Here is a 12,683-nt window from a genome sequence, read left to right as displayed (position 1 = left end):
ATTATATCTTTGTTGAGCCATGTTCTGTCTGTCTCACAAGAACACTCTTATGTTCTAAGAACTCATTGTTTATGGGTTAAACTTTGTGTATAGCGATATTGAAATGAGAGTGAACTTGCTTATATGGTAGAATATTCCTGAAAAACATGTGATTTCTTTTATTTCCTGACCAAGTCACCAAAAGTGGAATCTTTCTGAGCATTATTATGTGTTAAGTTGCTAGGTGATTCCTATAGATTGTCTCATTTAATTCATACACAGCCCTAATGACATCATTGTGACCTTAACATTTTAGATAATGAAGCTGTGGCTGAAAAAGTTTAAGTAAAACTTTCAGAGGTTTTATTTATTTATTGTCTTTTTTTTCCCCCCATCAAAATCTACATCACTCTCATTCTATGTGGAAAAGTAGGGTATTTGTACTACCATTAAATGACATTTCGAAAAGATTTATATTTGTTTGTTTGCATTAATACTTTACAGACAAGCTGGGGAATTACCTTTGGAGTAAGTTTTCTGGGAGTTTATATTTATGTACACATACCTGTCCTTATCGGAGGAAAGAGAATCATCTGATCACCTTCTTTAACCTTCTCATGTTTGACCACACATTGGTGCTCTTTATTCAATGATTCTCCAGTCACGGTCAGCCAGCTGTATTTCATGAATGTGTCATTAGTCTTTATCGTATCTCCTTGCTGGGATTCCAGAATCCTGTCATTGTTCTTCTCTTTCCAATCTACTTTAATAACATCAGGGAAAAATTTCTCAAGAAGACAAAGATATGTTCCAGCACTGTGATGGTTTATTTCAGCAACTGAAGGAAGGAAAATTGTGGGCTTGGGGGAAAGGTCTGCACTTAAGCTTTTATCTGTAGGGGAAAGTGAAACATCAATTAAAAACTATTATTAGAGAAACACAAATATTGCTTTTTGGAACAATCTATTGTATAGTCACAGGAAGAAAAGTTGCCGTTGATATAGCACCTATTATAGCCTTTCAGCTCTACAACAGGTTTCAAGGTATATGTTACCATCTTTATTTGATAGACAGGGAAACAGGTTCAGGAGGTTAAGTAATGTGCCAAAGTTGCAGCAATTTGAGCCTGAGTTAAAATTTGGCCTTTGTTCTTTCTCTACATGATATTTCATTGCTTCATATCAAGCCTTCACCTTTTTTTTTTTTTTTTAATCTCTATTGTTCTGTCCCGGTGGAGCACGTTTTCAAGGAAGGTAAGGTGGTGTGGGGAGGAGACCAGAGAACTCCGATATTCTCTGGTTCTCTCTGAGAATCTTTGATCCCTTCTAAAGTGCTTCCCTTTCCCATCCAGTGAACTTTGGGACTCTTAGCCTCTTTGACAAATAACTCACATTCTCATATTCTGCAACTGTATGGAGTCACTGACTTTTCATTTAGCTGAGTGGAGTGCACCGGATTTATTTGATTTCCTACATGAATAAAAGGAGTTCTGGTGGTGTAGTGCTAAGGGATTTGACTCCTAACCAGAAGGTTGGTGGTTCAAACCCACCAGCCACTCCACAGAAGGAAGACTGGGCAATCTACTTCCTAAAAGATTTACCTCTTTGGAAACCCAAAGGGGGTCACCATGAGTCAGGATTGACTCAATGTCAGTGAGTTTGTTTTTTGGTTTGTATGAATAAAGGTCAAGAGGAAGCTTTTTGTCATTGATGTCGTTTATTAACAATATACATTAACTTGTTATAGAGGGAATCTACTTCCATGTGACTTACAATCTATGGAGCTGACCTTTTATGTGGATCCCATACCCACCTCTGAAGTTCATGGGGTTCCTCTAGTCAGTTTCTAACTTTATAATCATCTCAGTCTCAATAGGGACTACTCTAGGTTTTTTGATAGTGCAGTATTAAAACTACATCTCCAAATTATTTATGATAGCTTGAATTTAGAAGCAAAATGGAATTTTTTCCAATACTTTTATTAAGCATTTTATTAATTATTCTTATAAATGTTCCTTTATTAAACTCATCAAGTAATTCATTTATCAAAATTTTGTTTCCCCTTAGAAATTGTTCACAAAAAGCACATGTTATTTAGGAATTTTGTTTTAGATTTATTCATAGTAAAGATTATACCAGGAGTTTTTTTTTAATAATTGTTTTAAGATTAATTTACTCCATTAGTGAGCAAGACTATACATATCAGCATATCCATATTTTGACTCTCAGTATCTCTCCCAAAATTTGCATCTACCACATTAGCTACTGAGCTATTCTGAAGTTTCACTGTTTTATATCAACCTGCTGAATAAATGTATGTACAATAGGTGCAAAGTGGAAAGTCATAGCTCCAGGGTTTCTTGTGGACATAAGATCAACATATGCAACAAAATATGATGTTTACAAAGGTATGTCACTTGAAATAATGCAGGAATATTGTTAATCTAAAGACTGAAATTATAAATGATAGAATCCTTTCCAATTTAATTTCCAACTGAAACATGAATACCTAAATATTCTCTTTAGGCTATTATTGTTTAATAATTCAACAAGCAATTATTTAAGGAAATAAAAAGAAGAATTGGATTTCTCATTTGAGAGGAAAACAGAAAAAAAAAAGAAGAATGAGAATTTTTGCCTGCATAGCAAACTCCTGATTTTAATATTAAAACAGTTAGCATATAATGTTGATTTTTCAAAAATCTGGCTCTAAATACAATTAGGTCAAATGTGCTTATTTTAATATCATATACCTAGTTTTGGTGCAAATAGTATATTTATTGATTGATTATAATAGAAAGAGTGTATATTTCTATAAACTTTCACTTTGTCTCCAGTCAACATATTGAAAAATCTAATTTCTATTTCAGGAAACTTTTTTTTTTCTCCATAGGAATATATCTGATTCACTATAATAAAATTGAAGATCAAATAATTAACTTGGGTATTTTCTCTCCTGTAACACACCTTTCATATAATCTTCTCCCTTTGCTTAGTTAGATTCTTTAAGTTTCATTCCTTTCACAGGACAAAAGAACCTTAAATTTCCTTAACTTCCTCACTCAAATAGTTATTTGTACTTGATCATATATGGTTAACCTTCTGATTTGTTCTTACTGTATTATATTTTTATTGTTTTGAAAACATTATCTCAAAACTGTAATTACTAAGAATGCTTATCATTTTCTTTATCTTTTTTGTGACCTGTAGAATGGCAACCAGGTAAAAAAATAATAAGCCTGTCCAATCCATTTATGTATGATAGTTTGCATAATTAGATAATATATTGGAGTTAAATTCTCTGAGTTGCTTGTGTTTATTAATATACAGTAGCATGAATTTTATATAAATGTATCATATATCAATTACATTTTCTGTTAAAAGAATAATTTTTCAAACCTGTATGCTGGAATTTATTTCTCTCAGTGTTATCTATTTTTTTCTTGTCCTTTTCCTTTTATGAAATAGATAATTATAGCTATTTCATATTAAATATACATTTCTGGTATATGACAAGTTTCTAATTATATCATAGTGATTGAATACCTTGATCTTACCTATATGAATTTAAATAAACTTTTTGCTGATGAATATGACCACGAAGTTTAAATTTGTTGGAGATAAATTTTAGAACCAGTAAACATTGGTGTCAGGGTTAACATCAATTAGGGTAAAGGATTAAAATTTAAAGCACTTAGGACAACAAAAAATGAAAACAAACACATCTTAATCTCATCTTTCTTACCAAATGAGGAAAAAGTCTATGAAGAGAAAATATCTCTAAAGGCAAATTTTTCTATGAGGGGACTGTAAAATAACTTTACGCTTGAGTAGTTATAAGTAAAACTGGTTCCTATGGAAGTGTTGTTGACTGTAAACAACTCTCTAAACTGGATACAATTCTCCCATTATGATTGAATCAGGGCAACATTTATCTGGCACCTACCATGCATTGAATAATGTGTCACACACTTTATTCATAATATCTCATTCAATTGTCATACAACCATGCAGGATACATACTGTTATCCCATTTTATGGATTAAGAAACTGAGGGCAGTGCATAATTACCCGAGTTCACATAAGCAGTAAGTGTAGAGTCAGAACCCCAATTAGTCTGATACCAAACCCCAGGGTCTTTCCAAATACCATTTGACCATCAGAAAAAGAAAGGTGTCAAACTTACCTGAACTAATAAACTTTGTCCTAGGGTCAAACACTTTATAAAGATATAATTACATACATTATATATAAACACTTTCTAAAACCCAGTATATATACAAAGCCAAATCTTATTACAATATTTGCTCAACATTGTCAATGCTATCCTGTAATGTGTGGATTTGTTTAAAGGTTTCTCCTAGATTTCTACCCCATCACATTCCTTTACCATTTTACTAAACATTGTCACTATTACTCCAAACAAATATATTTTTTTTTATCTCCTCCTCTTTTACCTTGAAAAAGGTACATTCTTTCAATACCTACCTGTGACAATAAGTTTTGTTCCACCACCAAAGATCTTCGTATAATAGTCACACGGTGATTCAACCTGTATCAAAAACTTTGGACTATTTTACCTTCTCTCAGTTCTTCATCTTCTAGTGGAAATGTGGTAGTTTATGTTTAAGAGACTAGAATTCCTGTCCTCATTCATTTTGCTAATAAATCCTGAGGCTAAGCAAATTGAGTAACTTAGTTTTGGTGTGTAATTGATCTGAAAATGATGATGTTAGTGTAAATCAATTGAACATCACTACCAAGCCAGTACCAATGCAAGGTCAAAATGAAACAAGATGTGAAAAAACTGAAAACAAAAATCCAACTGAAACATGAATGCCTAACTAATATTCTCTTTAGGCTACATGTATGTTTGTTTAATAATTCAACAGGCAATTTATTAAAGAAATAAAAAGAAAAATTGGATTTCTCATTTAAGAAGGAAAAAAAAAAAAGAAGATTGAGAATTTTTGCCTGTGTAGCAAACTCCTGATTTTCATATTAAAACAGTAAGCATATAATGTTGCTTAGTTTATCATTATTATAATTTATAGTTATTTTGTATCATTTATCATTATCATCCTTGTTAACAATACGTCAACTATGATTGTGTGCTCCAAACATTTGCTATATCATGACTTGTTAATTTCATGGGATCAAACCTTGCCCTTACTGATAGAATGCCAGCATATGTGTTGTAATTAGATTCATGGAAATTAAGCATGAGGAGTAGTTCATTTGTTTCCATTCTACCTGTTAATGTCCAAACTTTTCAAAACCATTGTTGCAGGAAACGTTCCTTTCACACACCCAAGCTTTAATATGTAACATTTGTCTTATCTACAGCATACAAGTGTTGAGAAAATTAAAGGGAAAGTTGGCTAAAGTCGAATATATGCCGTCAGTACATGGAAATGCTTCACTTGTATTGTCCAGAACATATGGCTTTTACTTCAATCAACAACACAATACATTTGCACTCCACACTTTCACCAGAAATTTCAGCTTCAAAATGAGAAATGGCAGGTTAGCCGGGTCTTCAAATAAATCTTCCTATCATCATGTTAAATTGCTAAAATGTTGCCAGGCTGACTGTATCTGCTAAGGGTCACCATCTGCGAATTACACTATTTGTTTTTCACATAGCATTGTTGCAGTAATAACATAAAAAGAATTTGGATAAAGGCCATTTTTTCCATTTTATAATGTGAATGAGAAGGTGATGTCCACTTTTGTACTTCAGTTTCTTCATAAAGGACTCCTTTAATGAAGTCCTTTCCTAATTTTACAGCAAGAGTAATACATTATGGGATCTCTGGTAGTGTAGTGCCCAAGGCACTTGACAGCTAACCAGAAGGCTGATGGTTCAAACCCATCAGCCACTCCTCGGAAGGAAGGTTGTGCAATCTACTTCCATAGTGATACCGCCTCGGAAACCAAGGAGGGGTCGCTATCAGCCAGGTCCGACTCCATGGCACATAACAACAACAACAGCAATACATTATATTTGAAAAATGGGCATGCTTCATTTTATGAGTTAATAAAACATACATACTCCACTATGTTTTTCCCTTACTGTTGAGCATTCAATTTTGCCATGTGCTTTTTACTAATATTCATAAGCCTTTTCTCTTCTCCTTTCTTTAATGTTATGATCTTCTGGGAGCTCTGGTGGCATAGTGCCTAAGACATTTGACTGCTAACCAGAAGACTGGAGGATCAAACCCACCAGCCACTCCTCAAAAGGAAGGTTAGGCAATCTACTTGTGTAGAGGTACTGCCTCAGAAATCCAAGGAGGGGTCACTATGAGTGGCAATTGACTCAATGGAAGTGAGTTTTTTTTTTTTTTTTCCCATTAATTTTCTGTTTTCATTTAATGTCTTACTCTACCTGGTATGTAATTTTAGTTCTTCTCCAATAGATTTTGGAAATAGGTTATCACTGTAGAGTTTATGCACTAAACCTTGGCTGTCTTTCTGCACAGAGACTGATTAGAGTAAGATCTAACTCAACTATAAAAGGAGGGATCGGTGAGTATGGTTGCAAATCTTAGCTCTGTTACATAAACACAAGACATACAGAATTCAGGCGTACTGTATGTGCCAGATTATAAGGTAAGGCTTTCTCTCCCAAAATTATCCTTCCCCAAACAGGGTCGAAGGAGGGAGTCCTTATATCTGTCTTTGTGCAACCTCTCACATTAGTACATGTTCTTCTAATACTCTACTTCAATCAAAAACTTCTATACCAGCCTGAAAAGAACTCAATTAATGCTAATTGTGGAGATGACACTGGTAAAAGAAAGAACAAAGAAATTTAATATGGATTTGGTTAATTATTACTTGAGGCTAAAATCTCAATGGTTTATGATTATAAATACTGTCCTATTATTTTGTGAGTGGACAATTATTTCTTAGAATAAAATACCCAATGACAATATCATGTGAATGATTCCAAAACAAACACTCAGACTCTAGGAAAACTTAGGAAGTTGCTCTAAGAGAGATGTTTCAGATGCATGTGAGGAGGTTGAACCAAATTTTTAATAACTGTGAGGTCAAAAAATAACAACAGCAGTATTTCTCAATTGATATTTGTATTGATGTGATTTTTAACTTTGTAAGTATAATCCAATTCAGAAATTATATAAGACCTTAAACGGTTTTATCTATGTCCCTGTAAGTTTATATACTTAAGCTGAAAAAAATCCTTTTTTTCACTCGCAAATATTTCTATTGGAAAACGAAGGATCACCTTTTGTTCAGAAAGTTGATATTTGAGATCATACATAACACATTCGAATTGTTTTTTAAGAAGTAGGTAACAAGTCTTAGACACCGAAAACATCTTACAAACATTGACCATTTGTTTTTATGTGAACTGTAGACTTGTTGTTGTTGTTGTTGTGTGCCGTCGAGTCGGCCCCGACTCATAGCGACCCCTCCTTGGGTTTCCGAGGCAGTATCACTACGGAAGTAGGATTGCCCAACCTTCCTTCCGAGGAGTGGCTGGTGGGTTTGAACCGCCAGCCTTCTGGTTAGCAGTCAAGTGCTTTAGCCACTATGCTACCAGAGCTAGACTAGATGGGGGCTAATACATTTATCTGTACTCCTGAGTTCAGAAAGAACTCCAAAAGATAGTAGCTTACAAGTTGGAGAAGGAATTGATATTTTTATTCCTACCAAATGCCAGCCATTATAATTGGTAATTCTCACATTTGATTTCATTTAATTCTCACGACATCCACTTCTTATAGATAATCATCATTATCTTCATTTTACAGATCAGATTGAACTCAGTAGTTCAAAACTTGTTCAGTCACTGAACAATGCTAAGGACATTTGGAAAAGGTATTCACGAAGCAGTATAAAGTAAAAAAAAAACATATAGTATTATGTATCTAGTATGAACCAAATTTTTAAAATAAAAAATAAAATATGTATAGATAAATAGATCAGATGGAAATGTATCAAAATGTTATAAATGATAAATGTCAAGGTAAAATATTTTTTATTTTTTTGTATTTTTCATTAATGAGCACAAATTAGATTTATAATTTTCATAAAGGAATAACCAGTGAGTCAAAATTTTCTTGGTAAAATGGCTACACAAGAAGTGGTATACCCAGAAGTCATATTCCAGAATCCTCTGCCCCACACATTCCCAAAAACATTTCTCAGGGACACTAGTGATTATATCTGTGCCACCATTATTTAATTTGATTGCTACAATTCATACTTAGTACATAATCAATTAGAAAAAAGAGGGCTAGAAAGTTGCTTTTTAGTTTATAAATTTGTTTGTTTCAATATTTATGTAAATATCTAAAAATTGCCCTTGCTAACATTAAATAAAAATGAAGCTCAAACCAAATCACATTAGATATGAATATAAATGAGAATGCAGGTTGTGACTCCACTCAGCCTGAAAAGCTTGGATTATATCTATTCTCCTTTTACATCTCATACATTGGAGAGTCTCATTTTATCTTTATAATTTTGCTTGAATCTTGTAAGGAGACTCCATGAAAGATTTTTCATTTATAAAGTCAGTTCTTTGGCAGGGATTTAATAAAATTTAAATTGATAATTGCATTAATTTTCTAAGAGAAATAATCATGGGAATCATATACTTAAGTACTTAATAAATGCATATTTAATAAGAGGTATAGGAACTTTGTGATTTATATATATGGAGGGTGGATACCATATATCCACCCTTTGGAAGAGATTCCAAAGTTAACTTCTTTATAGTACCCCAGATGAGCTAGTACAGATTATGAATACTCAATGAGTTATTTTTTGTTGAAAACCTGCTTTTTTTTTTTTTTCGGAAAACTCCTTTACAGTTTCCAGAACATTGAATTAAAATCCTGTGCTCCTCATAAGAGATTCTCGTTCTGTTAGTATTTCTTCAGTTGTCGCATCATGAACTGAGAGGCAGCTCTGAATTATGGTTAGGTGATGTAATGCAACTGTGATTCTTTAGCCAGCTTCAACATTTCTAGCACCACATTGCCAATACAGAAAGAAAACTGAGTGCAATGGTGTCAAAATGATTTGTCACTTTGTAGAAATACTCTAAGAATCATATTTTGACTATTTAACACATGTATTCAATATGACTTTCATGATCTTTGTCTGGAGGTGATAATTTTAGTGCTTAGATTAGACGTAGAAGCATTGTTTTCACACATAAGTAACAACACAAATGTTGAGGTGTTATTAACTAAATAATAAACTAAAGAATCCACTTAAAAGGTGGAAGATAAAACAGAAGAAGATAAAATATGAAGTGATGTTTATAATATTATTTGATGGTTAATATCATGAGCTTTGGAGTACAGAAATCTAGATTGCAATCTAAATTTTGCCACAGTAATTAGTCATGTGACTTTATGCAAGTAGCAAGTAGCAAATAACTGAACTTCTCTAAACTTCAGTTTCCTCATCTGTAAAATGAGGATAAAAGTATCTCTTACGTAGGGGTTGTTGAGGATTGAGATAAGGCACCGATAGTTTTAGCATGTGATCTGGTCCTCAATAAATATGAGCTAATTTTACTATTCATTTTAGTGGGATGGTATTGGGCCATTTCCATCAAAATTTCCCACCAAATACAACATATGTATTTTATAAGCAATAAGTATGATAGAGATTAAGAAAGGGAAAGAGCTTCCTATGACTCTACCAGCTACAGACCAAAGAACCTGGGACCCAGTCAAGTCAGTAGCTAGAAACTCATTGACTGGACTGAAAGGTTTTTTGGGCTGGAAATGTGTCTTTTTCACCCTTTTATTTCCAGTATTCAGGCCAGAAACAGTATAGATGTTTATTGAAAGAATGAGCAAATGAGGATGTGAAAACCATGACCACTCTTTTCATGGACTTAATGCTGAAATGGTTCATATTCCACTAAACTGGCTCATATAACACATCACAACAGTATTTTTGACTGATTTCAGTCTGCCTTCTAAGAAACTAGGGTAATAAGAAGTAGAATGTATTTATGTTCTATTTATTCTAACAATTATTTTTTATTCATTGCTGTTAGGGGTGAACTCAAAATCAATAATACAGGTTTTGCAGGTTATTAGGAGGAAGGAGTTCTATGTTTTATCCCAAAATATAGGGGTAATTAATAATTTTTTATGTCTCTCCTTTAAAAAGTCTCCTATGAGTAAAGCATTTTAAACCAGTAATTTACACCCATGCCTTACAGACATGGCCCTTGAGTATTTTAATTTCTAGCCTGAGTATCTCTTTTCTGTATATGATAAAAGTACAATTTCAATCTGCCTACAAAGAGGGAAGGAAATAAACTATTTGCAAATCAGATTTTTTTCCATATGTAGTAACTAGCAGCTGCAAAATTACTGTTCATATACCAAGGCCAAGAACGTGGCAGTAAGATCAGAATTGATTCTAACTTATTATTTCCAAGAAAGCATCTATCAGTTTTTCATAGCCAGAGTAAAAAGAAAAAAGAAAAAAAAAAGTTACTTACCGAAGGGAGTTACTATGAGCTTTGTCCCCTCTCCAAATATCTTGATCCATCCTGTGGTATCACACTGGTTATAGCTTCTACAAAAAATCTTAGCCTTCTTCTACTATTCATGATGTGACTAGCAGTTTAAAATTTTGTAATGGCAATTTGATCTTCTGGGTTCACTGGGGAATATTTTAATATAAGTTTTGTGATATCTGTTATTTCGTAACTTTTTCTCAAATAAACTGACCCAAATACATTTTCCACTGAAGCAGTCATCATTGAAAAGTTCTTGGCAGAAAGTGAAAAGGGTAAGAATTTAAGAAGAGAGCAGGCCCAACAGACCAAGTAATTACTTTTGTAAGTTAGAGAACTTAAAAAATTCAGAAATTAAGAGTTTTTTTTTTTTTTTTTTCCAATTTCCAGGTGCATAATGATGTTGGAAACTGCTCAGAGATAACATCAAAAGAAGGGCCCTTCTGTTCTCACAAATACCAGACTGCTCTGTTGACTATTTAGGAATGGATTTCTGAAGGGAGGAAGGTCTTCAGTAACTGAAAATGCAAATATACCTACAAAAATGTGCTTGAGAAAACTGAACAAGGCTCTCAATTTTCAATAAAGCCACTTTCACCATTTGCCAACACAAACCTCTACCAGGAAAATGACAAATAATAAGTTGTGGGGTGACTATCTTCCTTAGAATAACAAAATTCTATCTACTATGAAATAATGAATTCCTTGATTAAGCTAGAAACCTAGGGAGAGGGGATCCCGTTCTTCTATAGGTTAAAAAAATGAGCCTCTTGAAGGCTGGTCTGCAATCTTCTGTCACTCACCTGAAGCAAGAGATAATCCAATAGCAGGTATCTGCTGAATGTTCTCCTGAGTACAGATGAATTGCCTGCCTTTACGGAGTCAGAAATGACAGGTCTAATACTCCCCATAGCCACCCAAATCCATCTTGTCCTTAAGCCCCATGAGTAGATATTATCTGTCTCCAGGGATGAAGGTATGTATATGGTCACCCTGGTGACTCCCCAGTCACAATGACCTACAGCCACCAACCCAATTAGAGAGGACAAGAGGGCTGAATGAAAATTATGTTTGGAGAGGATTTTTTTCCCCTACCCATCCCCCCATCTCTGGTAACCAACAAAGAAATTTCCTTCCATACATAAACCTTTCCTTGACTTTTAACAATAGTGGACTAATAAAATATTGTATTTCTGTGATTGACTTTCACTCAGCATAATGTCTTCCAAGCTCACCCACATTATACAGTGTTTCATGGATTCTACATTATTCATTTGGGTTGCATAGTATTCTGCTGTGTGTATTTTCCATAATTTGGTTATCCATTCCTCCATTGATGGACACTTAGATTGTTTCCATCTGTTTGCTACTGTGAATGAACATGATGAACATGAGTGGATTTTTTTTTAACTGAAAAATCCAAATTGTTATTACTGAGCTGTTAAATACTCTGCATCTATTGGAGTGAATGATGCCCATTCAATCTCTTTCTGACAGCTTATCCTCTGTTTTCCCTTATTCCAAGACTATGAGGAGAATTATCAGGACCCTTAAGAGTTGTCTGTGTTTCGGAGAATTCAAAATGGAGTCTCGTCAGTAATCACCACACTATTTCCTTCCAGCATCTCAGTGCTTGAAAAACTACATACAGCAGTTTGAATTAGGGATTTTGGTGCTCTGAACAGCTCACTGAATCAGAGTGCACCAAACACAGAAGAGTAGAATTAGAGGAAACGTACAGGGAAAGAATTTAAGGAAGATCTACTCGGCAGAGGGCAGACAGGCAGCAGAGAGAGGCCATTGGAAACTTCCCTGGGGCAGTCACTGACTGGCGGATAAGGCAGGCCACCTAAGATCTCTGTGGGCCAAGGAAGAAGACACGCTATATCAGCATACCAGTGACTGCATCAACATCCCAGCAAACACCCCAAGGATCTACCTTCAGCACCTGATTTTATCAGTAACTTGGGTCAGCTAGGTACAAATGGGCACACGCAGCACCACTGAAACCCAAGCAGAGAGTTCACTGGTGCTCCAGGAGAGTGAGCTCACTCCCAGCTCAGCGGGTCACTGAGTGGGCTTGGGTCAGTTTGGGAGGCATTGAGAGGTCTGTGCTTGTCTTTGTCACTGATATCGGGACCACAGATTACTAGCAGGCACAGTCCCGACTCCAGACCAAA

The 12,683-nt window shown here is 34.4% G+C and overlaps 1 protein-coding gene across 1 annotated transcript in view; it reads right to left on the bottom strand.

Annotated features, from left to right (window-relative positions):
- The window catches only part of LOC103204876 (T-cell receptor gamma chain C region C10.5), a 250,349-nt gene that overhangs the window by 6,873 nt on the left and 230,793 nt on the right, over positions 1-12,683 (bottom strand). The window contains exons 3-4 of the mRNA XM_042782211.1: positions 10,486-10,536; positions 545-871 (exon numbers count right to left, since the gene is read on the bottom strand). Of these exons, the coding sequence (XP_042638145.1) occupies positions 545-871; positions 10,486-10,536 (378 nt within the window). The remainder of the gene's footprint in view (positions 1-544; positions 872-10,485; positions 10,537-12,683) is intronic.

Source organism: Orycteropus afer, unplaced genomic scaffold (assembly GCF_000298275.1).
Source record: "Orycteropus afer afer isolate SDZICR_OR568_19922 unplaced genomic scaffold, OryAfe1.0 scaffold00263, whole genome shotgun sequence".
Classification (NCBI taxonomy): Eukaryota; Metazoa; Chordata; class Mammalia; order Tubulidentata; family Orycteropodidae; genus Orycteropus; species Orycteropus afer.
This window is presented reverse-complemented; position numbering and strand designations above follow the sequence as displayed.